Below are 26,748 nucleotides of genomic sequence, written 5' to 3' on the forward strand. Positions count from 1 at the left end.
ATCTGCTCCCCCCTTAATCATCCATCTATCCACCCACCCCTACCTTCCTTGTTCATTCCAGGACAGGGGGCAGACCTGATGTTACAGGAACAGAGTGGGGAGGAGAAAAACAAGGACAAATGCCCCAAAGCACCTGGTTGTAACCCTGCAAGGAAAGTGAAGGGATCTGCTTTCCAAGGCATCTGCTGTGCTGCTCCCCCCTTACACCTCCAGGCTGATGAAGAGCAAGCCATGCCCACAGTCCTTTCTGAAGTCGCTACATGGCCTTGCTCACTCTATCCCTGGAGACCACCCCACAGTGTCCGCCTTGCCCATCCAGCCACATTTGGCCACCTCCCCCTCAGCCATCACTGCACTCTCATCCCTGCTTCCATAAACATCCCAGAGCCCATCCCCAGACCCACAGGATTGGACCCTGTGCTTCACTCCCCTTGCTCCTTTCCCTGCACTGGCCCGTTCCATCACCAGGGTGCCCAGTGTCACGTCTCTCAGCCCCCCACCACCGGAAGGGGCCATCCCTGGATACCTCCGGGTACCTGGGCCAGGGCACACAAGAGCCAGAAGAGAAATACTTCGCGGAAGGATTGATGATTTCTCGTTTGTGCAGGGTGGACTGGACAGAGGAGCAGTTGGTAGCAGACATTCTTTCTGTTTATCTGCTGTAGGGACAAGGTTGGACAAGTGAGGGCTTTCCAGAATCCTTGAAAGGCAGAAGAGTTAAGAGAGCAGGTTTTGGGAGATCCCTCCACACACCACTTTTCCAAGGCATGAGGGAAAGTAATGTGTTCTGGCCTACTTATCCCCTTTGTTCCTCCCAGCCAGGCAGTTTCCCATATAGAACGGATAAGGTCAGGAGCTAGTGGAACAAAGACACTCTGACCCATAGAAAGCCAGTAAAGATTCACCCATTCCAGAAGGAGCTGCTTGGAGCACCGGCCACCCACGATTCAGAGGGCCACCAGCCTGGGAAACCACTGTAGGGCATTTCATAGCATCAAGTAAAACAAAAACAAAAACTCTAGATGTGAAAGAAACAGCATAAATTTATTTCTTCCCCCTGGAAGGAGTCCAAAGAGCTCAATTTCTAAAATTTAATTCTCTGTTTCCCTTGTATTTTTTTCCTTGTATTTTTATCGTGTTCCAAAATGATGGGATATTGGAACGCATGTGTTAAGTATATCTAGCTTCTCTTCAGCACCACCTACTTCTCCATCCCATCCCCACCCACCCTGGGCCAAAACTGTACAATGAAAGGGTTTTCATGCATTATGTTCATGCATTATGTTCCCAATACTGGGGCCAGTATTGGGACAAGAGGATGGACGGTGGACTTAGCTCAAATCCTGCCCTACCACTGTGTCAGCGGCATCTTTTTCAGTTTTGGGGCTTGTTTTGTGATATCAAAGAGGGAAATAGCTCCTCCTATTATCTCCATCAGACCTCAGACACTCCCTTTTCCATGTTTCCCTCCCCCAAATCTGCTCCTCTTCAAGGCCAGACCAACCACGCTAGCCCACTAAGTGTAAATGACTTAGTAGTTGGATTGCATATTAAGAAGCACCCATAGGGGCAGTCCTTAGGCCCTTTATCTCTCCAGATGTAGGGTGATAGAGCTCAGGTTCTGAGGGTGAGGTGGAGGGGGGGTGTCTTCAACCCTGGAGGTAGCTGCCTGGAACATGTCCCCTAAAGCTGGCTCTGCATTTAACACAAGCTGGTTTTGTAAGCTCAGTTAAATAATATGAACCCCAGCACGCCTTGGCACTGAGTGTGTGCAGACCCTCACAACAAAAGCCTTCACTTCCTTTTCCTTCACTTCAGGTCCACGCACACACGCTTAACACTGAATGAGGACTTCCTGTGTGGTCAGCAGCCATCACAAACTTGTAGAGAAAACTTCTTTAGGGCAAGGAACCTTGAATAGATTAAAATCTTCCATGGCTAGGTAAAGGTGGTGAAATAAAGACTGGTCTAATCTAGTACTCTAAGGACTTAAAGAAATTAATATTCAAACCAAAAGAAACCAAATTTCATTTTGCCTCTTTTATTTAAAGTTTCATTTAAATATCTCTAATAGTCAGAAAATCATTGTCAAATAAGAACATTGCTATACAGCTTAAAATACAAATGTCAGCAAATATTAATGAACATGGTTAATAATTTTTCCAAGTAAATGCTTGATAAGAAATATTTTCCAGGAAGCAAGTTAAACATCAGCTGCCCCAGGTATGGGGGACAGAGCTTCAGCCTGTTTAGGAAATGGTGGCACAGCAGCCCACGTTCCCTCCTCAGTGATACACAAGGCGGCTTGCGTGACAATTGTACTGCCAGCCTTCATAGCCCAGCTCCAAAGCTACACTGGGGCTTCTTCTGCCAGAGGAAGGAGTCATATACAGAGACAAATGCACCACTTTAAGACGAAGCTAGGATGGCTCCGTTCCAGCATACTCTGGTTTAGTCTGGAAGTGAAGGCCTCCCAAGAACTGTCAAATGAAGATAGGTTACCAGGAACTGATGGACAATAGAGTCAAGCCAGACTCATTCTGAACACATTTTCTTGTTCCCTACAATTCGTTATTCTCTTCTTTAGCTGACTCAAGTTCAAGCTGTTTATATTTCACTTATGCACAGAAGGTGCCAGCTCAATTGCGTCTAACCTGAACTTTTACCCAGCGTGTCCAATGCTAAAGATCTTTTAGGCCAATCACACTTCTGGGAAAACAATGTTTATATATTAACATACCTCAAAGTTCACATTTTCATTATAACAAAAACAGTTTCTAAAAAATAACAAATGAGCTTTAAGTTACAAATAATATCTCAGAAAACTGAATCTAACTCGACCTAGCATACTAGTTTTGAATTTAGAACTAATACCATCTTCTCTATCCATTTTGGCTAATCCCCAGAATCAGCAGAGTTGTGTTATTTATACATAAAATAGTATCTATATTATGCCAATATTATCAAAGCTTTTTACCTAAACTAATATGCAACTTAAATAATCAATGCATATTTTATTAAAGTTACATCTAAAATATTAAATGGTCAATCTTATTTTTTAGTTCGTTTTGAAGGTCTCAATATTGAAGTCTTTTTTTTTAAAGATTTTGTTTATTTATTTATTTATTTATTTATTTATTTATGAGAGACACAGGCAGAGGGAGAAGCAGGCTCCCTGCGGGGAGCTCGGATGCAGGACTTGATCCCAGGATCCTGGGATCACAATCTGAGTTGAAGGCAGACGCTCAACCACTGGGCCACCCAGGTGTCCCTCAATATCGAAAGCTTTACATAAAAGATATGATAGATGCTTTAGAAGACTGACAAATCCTACCAACCCCTCTCACATTCCAGCGTCCTCACACACTAGCCCATGTGTCTCAGAAAGGCCAATGACACCAGAGATGGGGTCAAGGAGTCAGACATGCTGGGGCTTAACCAGGAGACTTCTTGGAACATTCAGGGAAAGAGCTGAGAGTTCACAGTGGAAAAAGGCAGACAATAAACCGAACCTTCTTTCATCTTGATATACCAATTAGAAAGCAGGAAAAATACTGGGGAGAGAAAAAACACAGATATGCTTGAAGAAGCAGGCGGGAAGTCTGTATTCTTTCAGCTGTCCCATGAGTTACTGAATCAGATGCATTTTATGACCTACGCGAGGCTCCCCAACAGGATTCAGACACTGTAATCCTGGTAAATGCTCCGAGGGTGCGCCAGAGTTTAGCTGGCATCAAGAACAAAGAATGTCAGACAAGCAGTCTTCAGCGCTAGCAACAAACTTCCATGCAAGCACAATAGTAATGATTCACGTTTTATTTCTCAGTTAAGATCTAGATCAAAAGGAACACTAATGGTTTCAGAATAAAAAGACCAAGGCTGAAGTGCTCAGAGTAGAGATGAGGCCCCTCTCACTAAACAGTTACACCAGAAAACAGACCGGGGAATGTCCCCAGGCTAGAAGTACCCCAACACGGGAACAAATGTCACCAAGACATGAAAAGTCAAACTTCCTTTTCTTCCCATGGATGGCACACAGTGGTGAGATGAGGAGAAGGATCAACTAACATAGTGCAGAAGACAGAAATGTCAGCTTTGTGGGACTGTATTTGTGTTTCCATTTAAGGACACATTTCCTGTTGTTTAAATGCCATCACAATTCACGAGAACATGAAATTCATTCCCTGAGTAAGGGTGCACGTGGTTTAATTTGAAATAAACACAAAGATGTGCTGCCCACAGAAGCTATTACGGGTCACATTTTTATTTTTGCCCTGACTCCTATACTAAATATGGTCTGGTCCCCGAGGAGTAGCCGTGGTGGTTCAGGTCACAGTTTCAAAGCAAGTGTCCCACCTGACAAATCTCACTCTGCCCGCCCTCTTCGTCACTGCCTCTCAGGATGCACACGGGCAGCCCTGGTTAGTGTCTGAAGTCCTTCATGTTTTCACCTGTCCAGACTCGGGCTGAATCTTACGTCCACAACCCACCGCATCAGCCAGTCCTGCCCACACATCAGTCACAACTACCACACTACGTGATGGATTACTCCTTCCCTGCCGCCATCTGAAGAGGGAGACTTCCTCCAGGACAGCACTGCACAGTCAGCAGCAGCAGAGGTAGGAGGATTAGGTGGAATTCACAGAACATTGAGGGGTATAATCAGAAAACCTAAGAGCTCTAAATAACCTCCCACCCAGAGGCTAGGCCCCAGAGGGTATTTCATTAATGCAGGGAAGGCCAGGAGTTAAGGTGTAGACTGAAGTTCCCTCCCAACATGGCTCAAGGTTCAAGGGGTGGGACACAGTGGAAGGGATCACAAGCCGCACAAGTGAATTCAGCTGGTCCAGAGGCCTAGCTGCCCCCCTCCCCAGCCACCTCCCCTCAGCTGAAAATCAAGACAAGTCATTCCAAGCATGCTTATAGCAGGCCCGTTTGCAAGTCTGAGAACTCAATTTTAGAACAAACTAAAACACAACTAGGATGCAGCATCACAAAATATTTGCACAAGTATAATCACACACAAGAGTTAGAATATTGCATAGAAAAGTATTCTAGAATATGCTTTGTAAACCTATGTCTTAGTAACTTAAAAAATAAACAAAACTTCCCTTCATAGTCTAGACGTCCATGACTGTGAATTGAGGAAATTGCCAGGTTTGCAGATCTTGTGGCACAACCTCAGAAAATCCTGAAGTTCTTCATATTCTTAGAACAATGACTAAATTTACCCATCGAAGGCTTACCAACAATGTCCTTATGCAGAAGAGGTGACCAACACATACAAGGACATGAAATCATTATTACTGCTTTTAAACCAAGGCTGGTTTTTTTTCTCATGTCAGTTTGTTATTAAGCAAGCTACATCTGCCTGCCTTTTTACCAGTAAGGACTAAAGAGCCAGTTTAAGAGTAAGTGGAAATATCTTAGAAAAGCATTTAAGTTAATCTTGGGCATACAGGAGACTCTTAACCCCCCTTGTAATAGGCATCAATTGAGTCTGAGTTAAAATACACCACAGTGACAGTGATGTCATCCCTGTACATCCTTGCCAGGTCCTCTGGCAGTGTCAACATCGCTGTCAGCCGCTCCGGCTCCATCTCCCCATACTCATTGCTCCCTATGGCGTGTCTGATCAGACGTGTGGCTGCGTTCTGGTCAGCTGCACGGAGCCCCTGGGCTTTCCTTTGCAGCAGCAGGCTCTGCATAAGGCCCAGGTTGGCAGGTCTCTGGGCCAGGTCTGGCTTGTGCCGACCTGCTTCAGCCAGGTGCTCCACCACCAGCCTCACTACTTCCTCATTGCCCAGGACATCCCACAGACCATCTGAGGCCAGCACAAGGAACTTATCCTGAGGGCGCAGCCGGTGGTAGGTGACCTCAGGCTCGGCGGTCAGGTAGGGTGGGGTATAGTAGTGTGGAGGCGTGAACTGGTAAATGTTGAGGGCCTCAGTGTCAAAGCCCCTCTCCAGGACACTGCGCTGCAGCTCTTTACTCCACTTCAGCTGGACATCCCCAAAGGCCCTGCAGGGCATGAGGACGCCCAGCAGTCTGTTGTCCATTATGACTGTCCTGTCCTCTGATTCAGGGTGCTCTCCCTTCAGCCGTGACAGCTCAGCTGGGTTCCAGGCATTGTGGTCACAGGTGAGGGGCAGACAAGACCACATGCCATTGTCCTCCTGGACCCCAAGGACAGCCCGACAGTCACCGGCGTTTGCCACGTGCAAGTGAACTCCATCAACATGGGCCACGCAAGCTGTTGCCCCAGAGAAGGCGACCTGGAGTGAAAGGTTCCTTGTCATCTCATCTTCCAGGGGGGCCTGGACTTCCAGCGAGATGTCAGAATCCAGTCTCTGGAAGGAGTACATTAATGCTTCCTTAATGTTGAGTCCCATTTCCATGTGCAAGTCAAGTAGCTCTTGCCAGTAGACTCGGAGGTGATCAAGATGCACTGATGTGACATCCTTGTAGATGCTGTCCCCTGGGTGCTTGAGCCAATGCAGGATGGGCAGCAGGGGCTTCATGCTTTCCATGGCTCCCTCCATCTGCTCCAGGGTCTGCTGGGACATCAGTGACACTGCCATGTAGTAGAAGAGCCTCTCACTCACTGCTTGAGCACACGCGTGGCCACCATGACCATCAAAGATGCCAAACATCAGCCCATTGGTCTGCAGGCAAGAGGCGATACCTCGCCGGTCTTCCACTGGGGAATTGGCAGCCAGCTGGTTGCTCTCAAACCGTAACACCGAATTTGGGACTCCACTGACAAGGTCAAGCATCTTGTGGGCTGACTCTCCTGCTCGCAGCACTTCATTTACCTGCTCAGGGCTGAGCTGCAAGTGAAAATCATCTTCCTCTGTTGAAGTGTGTCTGTAGGCTTTCTGCAGAGCAGAGCCACTGCAAGGGCCAATGCTTTTTCTGGTGCCTAGTACCTGGGAAAAGAGTCTCAATCTTGATTCGTTTCTATTTGAGGCACACCTTGAATATAAGCGTCTGCCCCCCTGTAATGTGGCAATGCTGTTCCTTGCAGAATTTTTTAAGATCCAGAAGGGCAAAGTACTTGACATTATGAAACTATACCAGCAAATGTGTTCCTTCAGCAAAAGGGGCTTTCTTTAAACCTGAAAATTAGAGAGTTAAAGAAAGCTCAAGTTTAATTTCTTAAAAACACTGACTTCTGAAAACATTTGCTACATCCTAAACAAAAGTGATTTAAGATAAATTTTAAAAGAGTTGACTAAATTAAAAATACTTAAGCAAGTCTCCCTACCTCCATTACAACACATAAGTAACATTCCAGAAAATGGGGAAAATATGCTCTCCACTCCTAAAGAGCCACTGAAGGCTTTCCCACAGACCTCACTCATTCCTCACAGCGAACCCAGGGCCCCCTCTTTTCTTTTTCTTCCCAAATCCTTTCCCTTGCCAGAGCCCGGTGTCTCGCTCCCATGTGCACTCTCCCCAGCAGACTGTGTTTATTTAAACATCTGCTTCTCCACCATTCTATAAGCTCCATGAATTCAGGAAACTGGGCTCCCTTACTCAACAGTGGCTCTCCAGTGCCCAGCCTTATACGAGGCACACAACAGGCCCCCAAATACTGGCTAGATATAACATTTCCAGGGGCCCAATAACACACCAGGTATGACAGTAGCTAACATCAGACATACTGTTTCACCTGCCTGAGCGCCAGTTGTCTGACATGATGAGGATACTAGCCCCATGAGGTTTTGTGAGGATTTAATGAAATATGACCCTTCTGCTCCAAAAGGTCATTGTTAGTTTTATCACTAGGTGACTCCTCTAATCATTCTGTACACATTTTTATATACTTGAAACCACAACTTACAATGTGGTTTCCTTTTTAGGAGCATTTTATTCATGATAAATACATTTCACGGGTGTGCATGGATCCCCATTTTGGCATAAAAATCTCAATTTACTTAACTGTTCTCTCGTGTTGTAAATTTAGAGGTCGTTTCCCCTGGCTAACATTTATGAAACACCAAACTGCACTGCCCTACACACCAACCTTTTTCTTACTTAGGCTTTAACCCACTTATTTCCCAAAGGCGCAATCAGTAGGTCAAAGGGTGTAAACTCATGTTGCCAAACTGATTTCCAAAAGGTTCACATTTGCCTCCACAAGGACATGAAGGGAACAGTTTCCTAACACCTTCAAGAGACTCTGGTGGTATTTTTTTCTTAGACAAAAAAAAAAAAAAAAAAAAGAAAAGAAAAGCTGCTCTATTTTCTCGGGTGACCTCAGAGGAGCGTTTCCTACGTGTTTCTGGATTTCGTTCAGGAGCCCTGCCCTCGCAAATTGGTCTGTTGGGGGCACTGGGGGCTCTCAGACCCGAGGCCCGTCCTCCTGCCCCGGCCGGGCCCGCGGAACCTGGAGCAGGGGCGGTGGGTGACACCGACCGAGGGCGCCTGGCACCTCCCACCCCTCCCGGGCCCTGAAGAGAAACCAGGCAACCGGGCCCGACGCGAGGCGGTCGGCCCAGCCGGCATCCAGACGATTCCGGGTCCCTGAAGAAACCAAACAGGCCCCGAGTTCAGGTCCCCCACAGCGTCCTGGGCAGGGGTGCCTGCCTCTCCGGGCTCCACCAAGCCCGCCTCCCTCAAGCCCGGCGCCGCCGCCACATCCCCGAGCCCCAGCTTCCCAGCCTGCAGAACGGGAATTCGGTCGAGGGGCCGAGCTCCCGGGGGTGCTCCCGGGGCCAAGGCGGCTCGCGCGGACGCCCGGGTCCGCCGCCAAGGGTCCTTGGCAAGGTCCGGAGCCCACGTGGCGCGCGCGCGTGGTGGGGTGACCGCGGCCGCCGGCCCGCCCCGCCCCTCGCCTCACCTCACCTCGGCGCGGCGCTCCACCTCATCACCTGATCCAGTCCGGCGGGCCGCGGAGGGCCGGACGCGGGCGACGCCCTGCGGGGCTGCAGGAGCCCCCATCCCGCGGTCGCCCCCTTCCCTACCTCGGACCTTCGCCCCCTCTCACCAGCTCGCGCCGCGGCCGCCGGTCCGTCCCGTCAGCTCCGCGCCTGCGCACACCGCCGCGGCCACCGCCCCTCCCGCCTCCTCCCCTGCAAGCGGCCCCTCGCGCGGGTCCAGCGGGAGAAGGAAGCGCCGCTCGCCAGCTCTTATTGGCTCGCCCGCGGAGGCGGGCCCTTGACGGACGGCGGGGTTGCCCAATGGCTGAGGAGGACGAGAGGGCAGGATCCGGTTTCTCCCCACCCATCCCCTCCAGTCTCCTGGGCTGAGCAGGTGGGCTGAGCGGGTGGGCCGCCTGCTCCGCGGGGCACTCAGGGGCCCGCACCCGCACCCCCAGACCGAGCACCCCTTCAATTCCTTATTGTTGATAATACCTCAGGCTCCCTCCGTTGCTTCGCCCACCAGTGCCGACCCCTCTCCCAGGCGCCACGGCCTTGTATTCCAGCCTGCGGACACTCCCTCCGGAGGCCTCGAACGCATCTTGCCTGAGACTTGCCTCCCGGCTAAACCGGCCCTTCCTCTCCTACCCTAACCCCGTAAGGGCCCACCGTTTAACCAGATAACCTGAATCAGCCTTCTGGGAGGTGTTTTGTTTTGTTTTAAGATTTATTTTAATTTGAAAGAGAGAGAGAGAGAGGGAGAGAGAGAGAGAGGCGAGGAAGAGAATCCCAAGCAGATTGGCACTGAGCCCGGGAGCCCGAGGTGGGGCTGGATCTCACAACCCTGAGATCATGACCTGAGTGGAAACCAAGAGTCGAGGGCTTGATTCACTGAGCTACCCAGGCGCCCCCCAAGCCTGGGAGTCTTGACTGCTCCCTGTCTCTACGCCCTCTCCTGTTAGTTCTGTAATCCTGTTAATCTTATCTCCCAAGCATCTCTCCAATCCACACATTTGTCTCAGGCGACTTCACTGCCCTATTCCAATCCTCTCATCCGGTTTCCCTGCCTTCAACTTCCAATGTAGCAGCTCTTCCTTTATAGAACAGGCAGTGACCTTTCTAAAACTCAAATTCCTTCTCTAAAGTATTCATTGGTTCCCCCAGGGAGCATTGGGCCTTCAAAAAAAAAAAAAAAAAAAAAAGACAATTACATTGGTCTGATCACCGACAGTTACCAGAAACGGTTAGTGGTTGGTAGGTTGAGAAAGGCTGAGAACCAAGACACCAGATAATCACCTTGTGGGATTTCAGTTATCTCCTGCTTGCTTATTTTTTAAAATTTTTATTTATTTTTAAGATTTTATTTGTTTATTCATGAGAGATAGAGAACGAGGCAGACACAAGGGCAGAGAGAGAAGCAGGCTGCCGGGAGCTTGACGTGGGACTCCATCCCAGGACCCTGGGATCATGACCTGAGCCAAAGGCAGATGTTCAACCACTGAACCACCCAGGCGCCCCATCCCCTGCTTGCTTATTAATGGCTTTACTTGAACTCTTCTACTAACTGCGGTAAGGCAAGTGCAGTCCTTCCCTAAAAGCAAAGAAAAACAGATGACCAGAAAGGCCACTTACAGTCCTGAACATGTGGTCTTTGGGAAGGAAGATATGCTGGCTTACCTGGAGAGTGCGGCCAGCCCAAGGACATGCCTACCATCAAAGTGGACCCAAGGACGTGCCTACCATCAGACTGAACCTAAGGATGTGTCTGCCATCAAACTGCTCCTGTCAGACTTGCTTCTGATATGAATTTATACTGCCACTCACCCTTGGCCTTTTACAGAATTGTTACCAGTAAATCAGAACATGCATTATCTGTCTTCCTGGGTATGGAAGAGACAAGGCTGTTTCAGACTGAAACTAAAAATAGCCCTAAACCATTCCAAAGAAATGGGTGCAATTTTGTTTTTATTTTTCATATACATGATCCATTGGGGGTGACAAAGGGGTGACCACTTATGGGTGCCTGATGTGACTGCTGGAGACACAGAAGTGGCTGCCCCCACCACACTTTTCTGGGCAAAATTACATCACTTGGCTAAGTCTGAAACCACAGTTTTTCTAAGTTAGCACACACATACACACACACACACACACACACACACACACACACACCAATTCCAAAATGAAAATATACCCTTGATGATTTTGTGTGCATTGGAACTTTCATTTAGGGCCTATAGCTAGCTCAGTCACTGACCTATGATGGCCAGCCCAAGAACTCCAGTGAGTCTCCCAGTGCTTCTTTGTCTCAAGGTCTTATAAGAAGGAAAAATGAAGGAAAAACGAAGGAAAAGAACTTATGTCTCCTTGAGAAAGGAAAAGCACCAGATCGGCTGTCATTTGCTTGCTGAGGAAATGTAAAAATATTCAGTTTCAGTTAAAACCAAAAGCAAATGTGAATTAAAATGAGATGTTGGTTTTTGTCCATCAACCTGAGAAACATCAAAACATGATTAGTACTTCATATCAGTGAGTAGGCATTGCCACCTAGGCAGCTGGGAGCATAAATTGAGGCTACCCAATGGACAGATCTTTGATCCACTTATTCTATTTCTTTTAGTTTATCCTAAAGGGACAGTTAAAAGTAGGGGCACCTTGATGGGTCTGTTGGTTAAGCATCTGACTCTTGGTTTCGGCTTGGGTCATGATGTCAGGGTTGTGAGATCAAATTCTGCCTCGAGCTCCACACTCAACAATCAGCATGGAGTTGGCTTGAGATTCTTTCCCTCTCTGCCATCTCCATCTCCCTCTCTCTCCCCCAGGTGTGCATGCATGCTTTCTATCAAATAAATAAATAAAGATAAAATCTTAAAAAAAGAAATAAAGGTAAAAATTAGAAATTTTCTACAGTAAATATACATATATATCACTCCATATGGCCTATCTTGTATAATCAGGAAAAAGAAGGAGGAGGAAGAGGAGGAGGAGGAGGAGGGGGAGGAGAATAAGAAGAAGAAGACGCAGCAGCAGCAAAACTGTATTTTAAAAAAACAGCCTGACCCAGGTAGGGAGTTAGATCCCTTGGATGATTCTGGCAAAATTCCCCAATTCTCTAGCGATGCAGAGAAGAGCTTCTGTGGAATGTCTGGAAAGCTGGATCTGAGGATGACCTTGTGTCAGGAGGAACTGAGGTGGTACAGCCAGTTTTTCCAACTGTCAAATCTAGAACATCAAGGCCTGATATCTGGGAGAGTTTGTAAAAACTTCAGATATCTTCTTTGCCAGTGAGCAGATGTGGAGTGGTTCTGAGGCATCAGTGCTCCCCAGTGCATCTGAATAAACCCAGAAAAACCTTCCTACTGATGTGAGCACATCTGGGCTCTCAGACGATTGTCTCAGACTGGTGCCATCCTAAATCAAATAATTCAGCTTCACCATCTTTGGCCAAGCAGCTGGCTTTTCCGGGCACTGTCTTCTCCCAAACTGACCACACACCTGGACACGTGTGTGCATGCATGCATATTCACACACACCACAGGGCCCCCTTTCCTTTATTTTATTTATTTATTCATGAGAGACAGAGAGAGAGAGAGAGGCAGAGACACAGGCAGAGGGAGAAGCAAGCTCCATGCAGGGAGCCCGATGTGGGACTCAATTCCGGGACCCCAGGATCATGCCCTGGGTCGAAGGCAGGTGCTAAACCACTGAGCCACCCAGGATCCCGGCCCCCTTTCCTTCAGAGAGAATGGTTAACAATCCCTTCAGAGCAGCAAGCTCAACGACATATTTAGCAAGTCCCAGAGATGCCAGTGACAAACAAAAGCTTGGAGATTTTTTAAAAATAAAAGTCTTGCCTCAACCCTCTTCTCAAACCTGTTCTGAAGCAACAGAGCTCACCCGGTTATCAGGAAGCCTCAAAGTGGTGTGTTAAGCTCCTAGCTCAGAGAGCCAAAACTAAAGATTGCCCTTCACTAGGGGAAGATGGGCAGACCCCTTTGGGGGGAACTCAACTGGTGTTTCTGTCTCTTGAAGGCTTCTCCAAACACAAATCAATCTCTTTCACTTGCTTGATGGATCAGCTGCACCCAAGGCTATGGTGGCCCAGGCCAGAGGTCATCTCCTATGACCACAAAATAATCGATCTTTTTGCCATCATCATCATCCCACAGCCATCTCTATTCAGACTCATTCACTGGCAGGCCCAGAATTTTCCATCAGCCTGGAGTCCTAAGCCTGACGCCCCAGCTCTGGCACCTATTTGCTGTGTGATCCTAGGCCAGTCACTTCCTCTCTCTGAGCCTCTGTAGAACTATTTGCTTGGGAAGGGCAGTTTTGTGGGCCTTGTTGTTGTCACTAGCACTTCAAGCTGCCAATGACTTTCTTGAAATTTCTTGAAATGCCCTTTCTTGAAAGTAAATTTGGAGTGGGGCAGAAGAACAGCTCTAAGGGTTTGGTATGGGTAAGAGGAAGCAAGAGGAAGTTGGAAGACTGCCCTGGAGACCCCGGAAGTGCAAGCTTCTCATGCTTTCTCTTGCAGCTGCAGGGTGTGGAGTCCGCTGGATCAGCCAGCAATGGCCCCGTGGCATGGCTTGTGCTACCCTGTGAAATTCTCCAAGAAAATGAGGATGCCCAGCAGCCACTCAGCACCGCTCCTGAAGCACCCCTTTCAGGCCTAGGGCAACTCTTTGAGGGACCAGAGGACACAGTAGGCTAGGCTAAGGGGTGGGGTGGGAGTGCAGTGTCACCTGAGCAGGGGCCCCTGGCATCGAACAGGAACGTAGGGTTGGAAAGGCCAGAAAGGAGCTATTAGCTAGTACAGAACAGAACAGCAGATGAAAAAGCAGATTACAATGGGTATGTGTGTGTGTATATGATAATAACGATTATTTATTTATCTATTTTTTTCTTCCTCCTCTTTTTCTGTTTGTCCATGCCTTTGCGTGCAGAGAAAAGTTTAGCAGGACACATGCCCAACAGTTAAGAATGCTTATCTCTAGGTCATAAAACTTTCACATTCTTTCTTTTCCATGTATTTCTTTATATACTTTTTTTTTCTTTTTTAACATGCAGCATGTATTTAACAATCAGGAAAATCCCCAATAATGTCTATCCTACACACTTATACGTAGGAGTGGGAGAGAAGCACAGCGGGCTGTCTTGGGGTAAAGGAGGCAGCTGGGGACAGGGGCAGAGGCCAGAGGGCTCTTTTATGTGGGGAAATCAGGCAAGGCTCCTCTGATAAGATAGGCTTTTGCAGAGAGATCTGAAGGAAGTTAGAGAGTGAGCCTGGCCTATCTGGGAGAGAGCATTCCACGAAGAAAAAATAACAAGGACAAAGGTCTTGGCCTTTTGAACCAAGGGAAGGGCTTGAATTTTATGGCCAGGGCTGGAAAAAAACATGAGAAAGCATCTCACCCATGCTTTCTGAGAGCATTCTTCATGGAGCACCCATCCTAGAAAATGTTCCAAGAGAAAAGAGTCACATCTCTCTCTACTACCCACTCCTGGAACGGATTCACAATGTATGACTTAGTCAAGGCACTGAAAAATCATGCAGGAAAAGGAATTCATCCAATTTTATTGCAGCAATTCCATAGCATTCACCATGAATCTCTTTTTTGCTGTAAAATCTAGTCACATCTGGCGGAATCCACGTACTTCGTGAGATGCCCATATATCCATTGTTTGAAGTGCAAAATTAAGTCCAGAGACCCGAACTGACTTCCCCAGGTTCCCAGGGGTCCCACTTTCTTAGCCCACTGTGGCTAAGAAGGGTCTAAGCTCTGCTCTCTGGACTTACAGCCAAGCCACTTTTCTAGAAGCTTTTAATCTGCATTTAATAGCCTGAGGGACCAGTTTGAGCTTCTCTGAAGCCAGAAGAAGAGTTCCCTTCAGGGAAGATACTCACTCTCTCAGCATCCTGTCTTTCTATTTAGTCAACTTTTTTTTTTTTTTTTAAAGTAAGACGTAGGCGCAATGTGGGACTTGAACTCATGACCCCCAAATCAAGAGTCCCATGCTCTACCAACTGGGCCAGCCAGGTACCTCTTATTTAGGCATCTTTAGGTAAAAACTAATTTAAATTTGGCTTTCATCTCCACCAGTGCTAACAACATATGTGTCTTTTCTGAGCCTGGTCTCTTAGTGGGCATGCAGAGCTAATGCATTGCAAACACACTCATGGAAAACCAAATATACTTTAATCAGCCAATAGCAATCATTGAAGCCTCCACTTCAACACCCTACTTCTTGTAGGAAGCTGAGAATCTATGGACTGGGTATTTTTTTTTTCTTCCCTGCCTAAGGACAAGGGTGGCATTGTGGCCTCAGGATTCATTTATGAAGTTTTTGAGCGTTTTTTATACTTGCTTTTCCAAAAGACAAGAGCCTCCTCTAGCACAAGGCACCCCATGTACTGTGGCAGTTTTGGTGGCTGGTCCATGAATCAGGCAGAGATGTAAGAACCCCAGTGCTGCCATCGACTGGATACATGACTTGGATAAGGGACCTTAGTCAAATGTAGAGTCTCTCTATCATCATCTGCTGAAGAGGGGCAGTAGTTCCCCTGTATGTTGTGGGGTCATCGCCCTCCTCCTAGCTGTATAGTGACTATGGAATGGGGGCAGAGAGGAGTATGTGAGGGTGTTGAAACAGAGCTGTCCTCTTTTCCTTCGCTCTGGAGCTATTTCTGTCTGAAGAACTAGGACCCGTCTCTGTAATCAGGACACCCCCATCCCCAGGCTATGCTGGAGACTGGGTCAAATTTAATTCAGCTTTTTTTTTTTTTTTTCACGCTACCTTCAGTTCCATGTAACTACCTCTAGGGCAAAGCCCCTGCTGTTCTCCTGCCTGGAATGCCCTCCTTTATCCTTCAGACTTTTAGCAAACAGAGAGGAGCAGTGCTGCCCTTGCCTGGGCCTCCATATGCCTTTTTCCCAATAGCCCAGTAGTCCTTGGTGGCACTAACCAGTTGCCTGCTTTGCCCAGTGCTGCAGTCCCTGGACAGCAGAGAAAGCAACAGCTTAGGGTGCTCAGCAAAGCAGGAGCACAAACAGCAGCAAAAATATTTTAAATACTTTGACAAGTAGAAAGCCGCTTGGTGAGGTTCTTTCCTAGCATGGCTAGGTTGACCCCTGCTGGTGGGTATTGACTGGGATGGACCAGGAACCAAGCTGCAACCTCACACGTGGCCACAAGGGGGCGTAAACACACTGCAGGAAGCACCTGAGCACCTCCTCACTTCCCAGAGCTGGTGGAGGGAGTGTGTCTATAAACCTGCATGTGCATCCCCCTACAATGCTCCTACGAGGAACCAACACTGTCATTAGTGGGGTGGCTGACTAATGCCTTTCAAGGGGCCTAGAGAGTGGTGACACAGGCTTGGCCAATCTGAGGTAGACCAATCCTAGCCCCAGCTCCAACTATGTGACAGGGACAAGTGTCTTAATCTCATCTGCAAAATGGGAATGAGAATGGTACCCACTTCAAAAGATCTTGGGTCAACTCATAAAATGAGTTAATTAAACGAGTCAATTCATGAAAAAAAAAGTCAATTCATGGATTGTGTTCATTGTGGGTCATGTCACAGGTACACGGAGCATGGTCTCAGAAGAGGTCCAAAGAAAGGTGCCTTAAAATATTTTGTTAGTTAATATTTTATTAAAATAAAAGTGTGAGGGATCCCTGGGTGGCACAGCGGTTTAGCGCCTGCCTTTGGCCCAGGGCACGATCCTGGAGACCCGGGATCGAATCCCACATCGGGCTCCTGGTGCATGGAGCCTGCTTCTCCCTCTGCCTATGTCTCTGCCTCTCTCTCTCTCTCTGTGTGACTATCATAAATAAATTTTAAAAAATTAAAAAAATAAATTAAATAAAAGTGTGATGAGAGGGTGCCTGGGTGGCTCAGTAGGTTAAGCATCTGCCTTCGGCTGGGGTCATGATCCTGGGGTCCTGGGATCGAGCTCTGAGTCGGGCTCTCTGCTCAGGGGGGAGCCTACTTCTCCCTCTCCCTCTGCCTGCTTGTGCTTTGTCTCCCTCTTTCTCATTTTCTGTCAAATAAATAGATAAAATCTTTAAAAAAATACTTTAAAAAAAGTGTGATGAGAGAAATCAGAATTACATTTACCTTCTTTATAGTTACTTTTCACTTTAGTAACACCTTGTACTGTTTTTATATTTAATTACATATGTGAGGGCCCCATAATCCTTTCAGTGTGGGGCTTAGGTGGGTTTTCAGCTCATGGAGGACCCCGTAGGGGCTGCGGCTGTTTGGGGCCCCTGGGTCTGTTAGGAGGTGCAGTCCTTGAGAGGCCCAGAGTACTTGAGCAGATATCCATGCAGGGCCAGGAAAGTGTAGGTCCTGGTGGCAGATTCTGAGAGAGGTGCTTGTGGTAGGCAGCCAAGTTCACCTGGGGTTTGCAGCCCTCCATCCCTAGAGACTAGCCTGATCCCTCGGGAGCTGGCTATGGAGAGGCCCTACTTTAGAATTCCCCATTAGTGCTCTCACTTGGGCCCCCACCTCCTTCAGGCCATGCCCTACTCAAGTTCCTCTCCCTATGGTTCTTTGACCTCCAGAAGTCCCTCTCATTTCTCCTCTAGACTTGTGGTATCACCTTGGAGAGCATTTAGGGCATCTAGGGGGGCAGTCGTCACATGGTTGGGAAGACCTCTGGCATTCGGAGTTGTCACAAGTACTGAAGTCCTACAGGGCAGTTTCACACAGCACAAAATTGTCTGAGTCCTGCCCTACCTTTGAACATTTCATCTGGATGTTCAGACAGGTGAAGAATTGGTTTATCTTCATTTGAGCCTACAACCTTGTTCCTGTTTTAAAATTCTTTTTTTTTTAATTGAAGTATAGTTGATATACAATGTTACATGAGTTTTGAGTGTACAGCATAGCGGACAAATCTATTTATTATGCTATGCTCACCCTAAGTGTAGTACCAGCTGTCATCATATTACACTATTATAATACTATTGACTATATTCCCTATACACTATGTTTTATCCCCATGACTTATTCACTCCATACCACCTGGTTCCATTTTATTTGGAAACACAGAGTAATGTTTGCATAGTTTTAATATATGGCAAATTTTTGTACTTTATGTTGCTTGGAATTTTACCATTTATACTTAATTTGTGCATTGTTCTGTTCATAATATTTTTTTAAAAAATATTTTATTTATTTATTCATGAGAGACATAGAGAGAGAGAGGCAGAGACACAGGCAGAGAGGAAGCAGGCTCCATGCAGGGAGCCCCATGTGGGACTCCATCCCAGGACTCCAGGATCACGCCCTGGGCCGAAGGCAGGCGCCAAACCGCTGAGCCACCCAGGGATCCCCTATTCTGTTCATAATCTTAAGAGACAAAATTTCACCTCCTATGAGTTAAAATATGATGACTTCTAAAATATTGCACAGTGGATGAACACATGTCTCAAATTCAATGAGTAGATGGGATGTTTTCATGTCTGTTCTAAAAAGTACAGGAGTTGTTCACTACCTAGGAAAAGGACACTATAAAGGCAGCAATACTCATGTTTCTCTGCCTGGAAAGCATTGGTAGCTGCAGTGTTGTGAGGCTTCTGTATATGGGTACAAGCCTCAAAAGACCTCATCGCATCCTTGTGAGCTAATATTTACATTCTGATACACATATTATTTTATTGAAAATTATGTTATTTGTATATATAAACATGTAACATATAAAGGGCTGTCCTTTATATTACAACTGAGGCATTAAAGTGATTTTTTTGAAATGAAGCGTGTAGATAAATTGTATTTTCTTTGATCTTCATTGGAGGCTCATGATGGGAAGCATTGCATTTATTATTACAAAAAGTAGGCTCTGGAAACCTCACAAACATAATTATGAGCCCCAAAGCCAGAAGCTAGGGAGGTTTCTGAAATGAAAGATTTCATTTTACTTGAAGTTCAAAATCAGACAAATGTAACTTATGCTATTAGAAGTCAGGATGGTAGGGATCCCTGGGTGGCTCAGCGGTTTAGTGCCTGCCTTTGGCCCAGGGCGCAATCCTGGAGTCCTGGGATCGAGTCCCGCATCAGGGTCCCGGCATGGAGCCTGCTTCTCCCTCTGCCTGTATCTCTGCATCTCTCTCTGTCTATTATGAATAAATAAATAAATCTTAAAAAAAAAAGAAGTCAAGATGGTGATTACTTTTGGGAGGTAGGAATTTGATGAAGACATGGGTTTTTGGGGATGCTGGAAATGTACTTTTACTGATCTGGGTGCTAGTGCCATAGGTGTGCTCAGACTGAAAGTTCATTGAACATATATACTGCTCCGTATATATGTTATGCTTCAATTAAAACAAAAACAAAAAGTTAAATCACCAGTAATCAGATAAATCAGCATCACATACCTAAAAAGAATATGGGATCATATTTTGGTGATACTCCTTTGAAAAACGAAGTCTCCTTGAGGAAACACCTGACAAACTCAATTGAGGGACATCCTACTACTAACTGGCCTGTACTCTCTGACTACCTCAATGTGGTGAAAGATAAAGACAGATGGAGGAAGTGCCCAAAGAAAAGGACACCAAGGGGACTGGACAACTGGATACACATGTTATCTGGGACATGATCTGGGACTTGTCATTGTTATTGTTACAAAAGACATTATTGGGGGCATCTGGATGGCTCAGTTGGTTAAATGTCTGCCTTCAGCTCAGATGATGATCTCGGGGTCCTGGGATTGAGCCGGGCATCATTAGGCTCCCTGCTCAGCCAAGGACCTGCTTCTCTCTCTCCCTCTGCTACTCCCTCTGCTTGTACTCTCTCTCTCTCTCTGTCAAATAAGTAAAAATTAAAAAAAAAAAGACATTATTGGGACAGTTAGCAAAATAAATATGAATAAGGTATGTTGGTGAGATAATAGTAATGTGACAATGTTAATTTCCTGCTTTTGATTCTTTTTTATTTTTTAAAAGATTTTATTTTATTTATTTGACAGAGAGAGAGAGAGGGAGAGAGAAGAGAGAGAGAGAGAGAGAGAAGAGAGAGAGAGAGAGAGAGACTGAGCACAAGCAGAGGGAGCAGCAGAAGCAGGCTCCCAGCTGAGCAGGGAACTCCACACAGCACTCCATATGGAGCTCCGTCCCAGGACCTTGGAATTATGACCTGAGCCCAAAGCAGATGCCCAACAACTGAACCACCCAGGTGCCCCCTGCTTTTGACTCTTATACTGTGGTTATATAAGACAATGCCCTCATTTTTAGTAAATGCACTCGAAAAAAATGTATCCATATGGAGAGAGAGAGAAAGCAAATCTGATGAAGTAGGGGTCCGGTGACCAGTCTTCAGTATATTCACTGTATTTTTTTTTAACTTTTCTAAAGTCTGAAATTCTAAAATAAGAAGGTTTGGGGTAAGGGATTCTGGGTCTGCTAGCAGAACCCTAAACATTACCCATTCCCATCTCTGTTCCCATGGCTACAACCCCAGTGTTAGTGAGAAGAGGGGCAGGAAAAATAATCCCAGCCTGACATTTCCTGACATGGTCAAGTCTTGTGGGCCATAGGCACTGAGGATTCATCTCTAGGGGTTTCAGCTTACAGTAAGGGCTTAGGAAATTTGGCTGGGGTTGGTCAAGCTCTTGCCAGCTACCAGACACCGGATTTTCTTTCCTCAGCATGACCTCTGACCTCAGGGGGCACTAAAATTGGGTCAGGCGCCCCAAAGACGGTAAAGCTGGCTGCTTCTGCCCTCATCCGAGCCCCCAGGAGTTGCTGGAGTGACCACTGGCACCAGCTAAAGTAGTAACCAGGGGTCAAGGTCCCGTGTAAGCAGCTCTGTGCCTAGTAGACCAAGCTGCACAGGAGTGAGGAGCCCCCTCCAGCTCCCCTCTACTGCCCCCAGAAACCACAGTCCTCCAGATTTAGTGCTGGGGCCAGGGCTTCAAAGACTTGGCTGCCCCCAAAATATCCTTTCAGCTCACCTGCCTCTGCCGGAAATTAAACCATTAGAGCATTGCTCTCCGAGGAGAGAAATCATTTCCAACCAGTGACTTCTAAAGTGACGCCGTCATTGTATAGGTCATAGTTTGTGGTCTTGGATATGTGAAACACGTGGAATATATTTATTACCTGTAAATCATTTCAATCCAGCTCTGAGCCCCCATTACCTAGGCTGTCTGGAAATTCACCCCAGGGAATCTCCTGTCACACTCATGGGCCAAGGTCTGGGGGTCTTGAGAGGCTCTTCCGGTTCGTCTGTCCCTGACAGTTTAGGCCTAGCACCACGGCCCCTTGTAGTTTAGGGGCACATGGGGTGACCCACAGACATCCTGAGATTCAGAGCTGGCCCTCAGCTGGGCCACAGCTTGGCTCTACTTCTGGGAAATCTGCTTTCTCTCCTTCCTCAAGTCCTACCTTAGACCCTTTGGCCCTCGCACTGACACATTTTATAGATGTGGAACACAGGTGTAGAGAGTTCACAGGGCAGGCTGAAAAGAAGGCGATAAAATCATTCCCCCAGAAGGTGTTACTGCCTGCCAGGGGCACTTGCATTTCATCAGGGACGGTGTCAACTAAGCACCGAAGCTCAAATGGCAGGGTTTCAGGCTCCATGACAGGCCAGCACAGAGTTATTCTGTGTAGTGGTCGTTCTGCTATGTAAGGCTCTCCCGAGGAGCAAAGAGCACTGGACCAGGAGTGATAAATGCTAGCTCTCCCACCAACTCACTTCCGCAGACCCTGTTCCCTCTTTGGGCCTCAGTTGTTTAATCTGTATGGGGGGATCAGAACAGGAATTCTTTCGATGTGAATACTCTGGGATTCCCTGGGCAGCTTATTAATCCTTACCAAGGCTTCCTCTGGCTGTAAAAGTTATACCCTCCAAACTCTACTCCTGAACAGGCAGGAGCAGTAGCAGCAGCAAGAACCCGCTTCCTAGTTCCCTGGGGAGGCCCAGGCAACTGGACAGACAGGGCAGTGTGCCCTCTGGAGACATCCGTCCTCAGAGCAACCAAGGACTTGTCACTCACAGCGGGGCTGAGAGAGGGGGAGAGGAGAAGAGAGCTCCTTTCCGAAAACCTGAGGGACCCCTGGGAGCCCAGGTGACCCTGCAGCTCCTGTGTTCCTATGCCTTTCCTGAATGCCAGTCCCAAGAGAGCAACTCAATGAGACTAAAGAGCCATCTGCTCACCCTCCCATGCCTCTGAAGACAAAAACATTTGAATTGCAGCTGAAGGGATTTAGATTAGACTCACAGACTGCCAAGCAAGAACTGCCAGGGCCCAGGCGTGAGTCCATTGCGCAGGGCCAAGGAGGGGCAGCAGGAGGTCTTGATGAATTGTACCTGCCAGAATTTGCTCTTGAGCCTGTGTTGGAAGGTGGATCCAGGCCAAATGATGCCTAGTGCTCTCTGAGCCTCAGAGAGAGAATCCTCTTCCTCCAAGAGGAAGGCTTCCCAGGAAGCCCTCCGCTCTTGCTCTAGACCTCCAGCAGCTCCTCATGCCACCTGGATATGAAGGTAAACTCCCTGGCACTTGAGGGCTCCAGAGTGTGGGGAGCCCTGTGTCCCCAGCCACACATCCCCTCTTTGTTGATACATGCTGGGTGACAGCCAGGCCTTCCTGTCTGCCTGTTAAATGTTCACTGCTGCTGAGGTTCTGTGCCTCTGCTGGGTTGCCAGCTACTTTGGCTTTGGACTCCTCTTCCAGGAAGCCCTCTCAGACTAATCAAGTTTCCTCAGCCAAGCCAGGATCCTTCTCAGGGACACTACACCTTCCCCCACCCTTGATGGTCTCTTGCAGTCAGTTCCTTGCTGAAATCTCGTCTCAGCCTTTCTACTGGAGGAATGGCAAAGGTCCTGCCGAGTGACTGGGGGCAGGGCCAGCCAGGTTGGAGGTTTCCTGGAGGTGGAAGGCCCTGACGGAGGAAGCCAATTTGGCACCGAATGTTCTGAAACTGCCCTTGTGGAGGACAGAGGCTTGGAGCAGATCTGACTCATTCCTGCCCCCACCTTGCCTGGCTATGGGCCCAGTCAGAGGGCCTATTTGGACACCTTGCTAGCAGATGGTCCTGCAAAGGGAAACATCCATTTTGGGCTGTGCTGAGCTATTAAATATGGTAGCCACTGGCCACATGTGCTGTTAGGTGCTTGAAATGTAGCTACTCTGAATCAAGATATGCTCTAAGTGTAAAATACACACTGGATTTCAAAAACTTAGCACAAAATGCAATGAAAAATATCTTGTGAATTTTTTTATATGGATGACATGTTGAAATGATAATATACCTTGGACACAATTAAATAAAATTTATTATTCAAATTAAATATGCTTACTTATTTCTACTATTTATTTATCAGTATTTCTTTACTTTCTTTTTTTAAGTTCATTTATTAAATCTCTATACCCCACGTGCGGCTTGAACGCATGACCCCAAGATTAAGAGTCATCAAGAATCATATGCTCTACCAATTAAGCCAGCTGGGTGCTCCACCCTTTTTTACCTTTTAAAATAGAGTTACTGGAAACATTGAATTACACGTGTGGCTCACATTATATTATTTCCGGTTCACAGAGAACGCAAGTTTCCGAGGTCTGGAATGACATGTGATGCAAAGCCCAGGTATGAAGGTGTATCTGCCCTAAGTTTGTGAGCAGAAGTCTCCAAAACGGATGCATTCCCCAGGCCCTGCCTCTGACTGCAGGACAAATACCAGAGCCCTCCATCCTCCAGAATCACATTGCCTTGTCCCCTTGGAATCTTGACCAACCAGCAGTTTATTTGGCCTTCAAGGGTGAGTTCGGGGCTGATGTTGTGATCCATGGACGTGGGGGGCTCCCAAGGTGTCCAGGCTGGGCAGATACTGTTGTCTGACCCCATTCTCAGGCCAGCCCCAGCTTCAGTCAAGGCCTCTGTCCTGTTCCAGGACCTCTCAGCTTGGGACCCCTTCCCAGACATCAACTCTGACAGCAATGCTGTCAGCTTAAGGTTTGTCTTGCAAACCTTCACCTCAGACCATTTCTGCCCATATCCCCAACCTTTGCTCAGGCCACAGACCACTCTCCCCACAGATGTGCACTTTGGCAGATCGGTGTCCTTTGCCAGGCTTATGGGGACCCCTTGGGCCTCTGTAGTGGTAGCAGCTGTAGAGGTAACTATGAAGTTAGGAGCAGGTTCTCTGCAGACAGAACTCTAGGAAGTCGGGTCTTTAGAGCCACCCCATCTCCTGAGAAGAGAGATGCTCTGAGAGACCCAGGGCCTGACTCTTCTAGGTTGGGAGGGAAGACTATGCCCTTAGCACAGATCCAGCGTGCTATGGCCACTGGCCTGAGCCACCAGCCCAGATCTTTTTGAGGGCCACTCTGGCTGCCAGGGAGGGCGCTCTGGGATCTTGGGAGTAAGCAGAGCCCATCTTGTCTTGAGTGCTCCACATGTCCTTGCATCGGTTCCAGGAGGCCACCTTGCCCTGGGTAAGAATTCAGAACACAGTCCTGGGTCCCTTGAGGCCAGGTTTGCTGGAGGCATTTGAGATCCAGCTGGGGGCATCCCATTTGGATGTAAAAGGGTCAAATTTTGGGCTTTGATGTAAAAGGGTCAAATTTTGGGCTGTAATTATAAGGAGACCACTTTTGATTTTAAAATAGTTTTAGGGGCGCCTGGATGGCTCAGCGGTTGAGTTTGCCTTTGGCTCAGGGCATGATCCTGGGGTCCCGGATCGAGTCCCATATCGGGCTCTTTGTGGGGAGCCTGCTTCTCCCTCTTCCTATGTCTCTGCCTCTCTCTCTCTCTGTGCCTCTCATGAATAAATAAATAAAATCTTTACAAAAAATAAAATAGTTTTACATTTAAAACACAAATTAAGGGGAAGGATTTAGTGGGTGAGGATTCTTGGCAGCCTTGGGATAATGACTATAAAACCAGCTCCCATTTCTTAAGTCCTTTGTGGTGCCAAGCCTGCTGTGCCACCATCACTGGGAGGGGCTGGCCAAGATCCCTGGCACGGCCGGTAGCATCAGGCCTGTTGTTCCAACTCCACGTGGCCACCACCATGCCCATCTCTCCCTCCCTTGGGCCCAGTTTGGCACAGAGCAGGAGACTTATGGGACAGATCCAGGATCAGATCCCACTCAACCACTTTCCTACTTACCTTCCCTCAGCCTCATCATCCTCATCTGTAAAATAGGGGTGAAGACAGTTTTTGGATCCTAAGGAGAAAGTCAGACATCTGCCCCCGGCCCTTGGTCTATCTTCAGAGGCAGCTGTACTAGTGTCACTTCTCTGCTGCTGCCTGCGCTCAAGATGAGCAAACATGTCCTAAAGATATCAGCCTTCTTAAGGTCTCCTAAAACATGGAGGGAGAAAATGGCCCTTATATCAGGCCGGGGGTGCTGCAGGGGCAAAGCTGTACCTGTGCTCCCATCAAGGGTCCCTGTCCCTTAGGCCCCCCAACCTCAGCCCACTCTGGAGACAGACTTGTCCTGAGCATGGAAGTGAGAGGGGCCAACAGTGCATCCCTGGCTCAAACCTAATAATCTAAGACCCAAGTCCTCCCTCTCTTTGTGGCCTCACCCAAAGTCCAGAAGTACCCCATAACCCAGGAGTGCCCTCCTGGTAATAGTGACAGTGACAGGAGCTGTGGCAAAGTGGGCAGACAGATGCACCCCCAGCCCCTCTAGCCTCTGCAGCTCAGCCTCCCTCCCTAGGGTGTTCAGACAGGTCCAAAGGCCCCAACCCAGTGCCTCCTCAGCAATGTATCTCTCTGCTTCACATCTGCTCTCCCAATTGTCACCTTGCCTCAGTCCTCAGCCCCCTGGCTGTCTGCCGCTGGGTTACAGTGAGCTGGGTCTCTAAACCCACCTGTGCACTTTCCAGGAGTCCTCCAGATTTGGCCAGACCAGGGCGAGGCAGGGATGCACTTTGGGTGCACACTTAAAGGTGCCCACTCGCAGGCTCCTATAAATGCAGGGTTGGGCCTGGGGTACGTGCCCTGTCCTGCCCCCAGCCCTGCCTCAGGCTCCTCAGCAGCCCCCAGTGGGTCCCTTTGCCCTGGTACATTCTGTGGCTTTCCTACCACCTCTCCGCAGCTCGTCCTCAGGGTTCCATGCTGTTCCATGCTGTTCCTCCATCCTGGGCCCCCTCTTTCATATGTGCCTCTCCCCTCCAGCCCCTAGACCTCACTATTACCTTGAATTAAGTTACTCCAAAGCAGCGCAACCCTCTACATCCCTCCTGGCTAAGACCCCAACATCCCACCGATTCCTAGCACTCCCCACCTCTGGGGCGCTGTCAGCTCCTGCCCGGGCGCCCTAATCCATGTGGAGGCCTTACCCTTGGACCCCTCTCCCTCACTGACAGCCAAACCCTGTCTTTGGGCTCTGCCTCTCCTAAACTCTCGTCCAGCCCCCCTGCTCCTCACCTCTTCCATCCTGTACCTTTTTTCCTGGCCACTGGCCACCACCTCCTCCCTGCTGTCACTCCTGCCTGTTCACCCACACTCCACAGGGATCTGCCCCCGTTGCACATCTGGCTTTGCCCCACCTCTACCCCAGATTCTGTAGGATTCCCGTTCACCTTGGGAGGGTCCCAGCCTCTACCTCATGGCTCCAGCCCCCCTGGTCCTTTTCAGCTCCACGCTCTGGGCTTTAGGCTTGCACACCTTCCCTCCCCTTGGCTTCAAACTTGCTGGTCCCTTCTCTCTGCCTTGGAATGCTGGCTGGGATTTACTTTAATTCGCCAGACAAGGTAGCTCCCTCCCTTTTTGCTGCTCCCATGGCCTGGCCCTCTAGATAAGCCTCATCTGCTCAGTACCCATGTCCCTCCCCACATACTCTGCTTGACTTACCTCCGTCCATTCCCCCAATGCTAGAACAGTCCGTGACGTAGCACAGGCACTCAGTGGGTA

The 26,748-nt window shown here is 48.1% G+C and overlaps 1 protein-coding gene across 4 annotated transcripts; it reads right to left on the bottom strand.

Moving 5' to 3' along the window:
* Positions 1 to 2,025: 2,025 nt before the first annotated feature.
* Positions 2,026 to 9,109, bottom strand: PDP2 (pyruvate dehydrogenase phosphatase catalytic subunit 2). 4 transcript variants are annotated; one of them, XM_025426395.3, is made up of 2 exons: positions 8,993 to 9,109; positions 2,026 to 7,118 (listed from the first exon to the last, which is right to left on the bottom strand). In XM_025426395.3, exon 2 carries the CDS (start codon positions 7,062 to 7,064, stop codon positions 5,469 to 5,471), a length of 1,596 nt encoding a protein of 531 aa, XP_025282180.1. In that variant the 5' UTR covers positions 7,065 to 7,118; positions 8,993 to 9,109; the 3' UTR covers positions 2,026 to 5,468. The 4 variants fall into 4 exon arrangements, with proteins under 4 accessions (XP_025282180.1, XP_025282181.1, XP_025282179.1 ...); XM_025426396.3 differs by having other exon boundaries at positions 8,970 to 9,061; XM_025426394.3 differs by having other exon boundaries at positions 8,846 to 9,059.
* Between the last annotated feature and the right edge of the window lie 17,639 nt (positions 9,110 to 26,748).

Source organism: Canis lupus, chromosome 5 (assembly GCF_003254725.2).
Source record: "Canis lupus dingo isolate Sandy chromosome 5, ASM325472v2, whole genome shotgun sequence".
In the NCBI taxonomy this organism is placed as follows: Eukaryota; Metazoa; Chordata; class Mammalia; order Carnivora; family Canidae; genus Canis; species Canis lupus.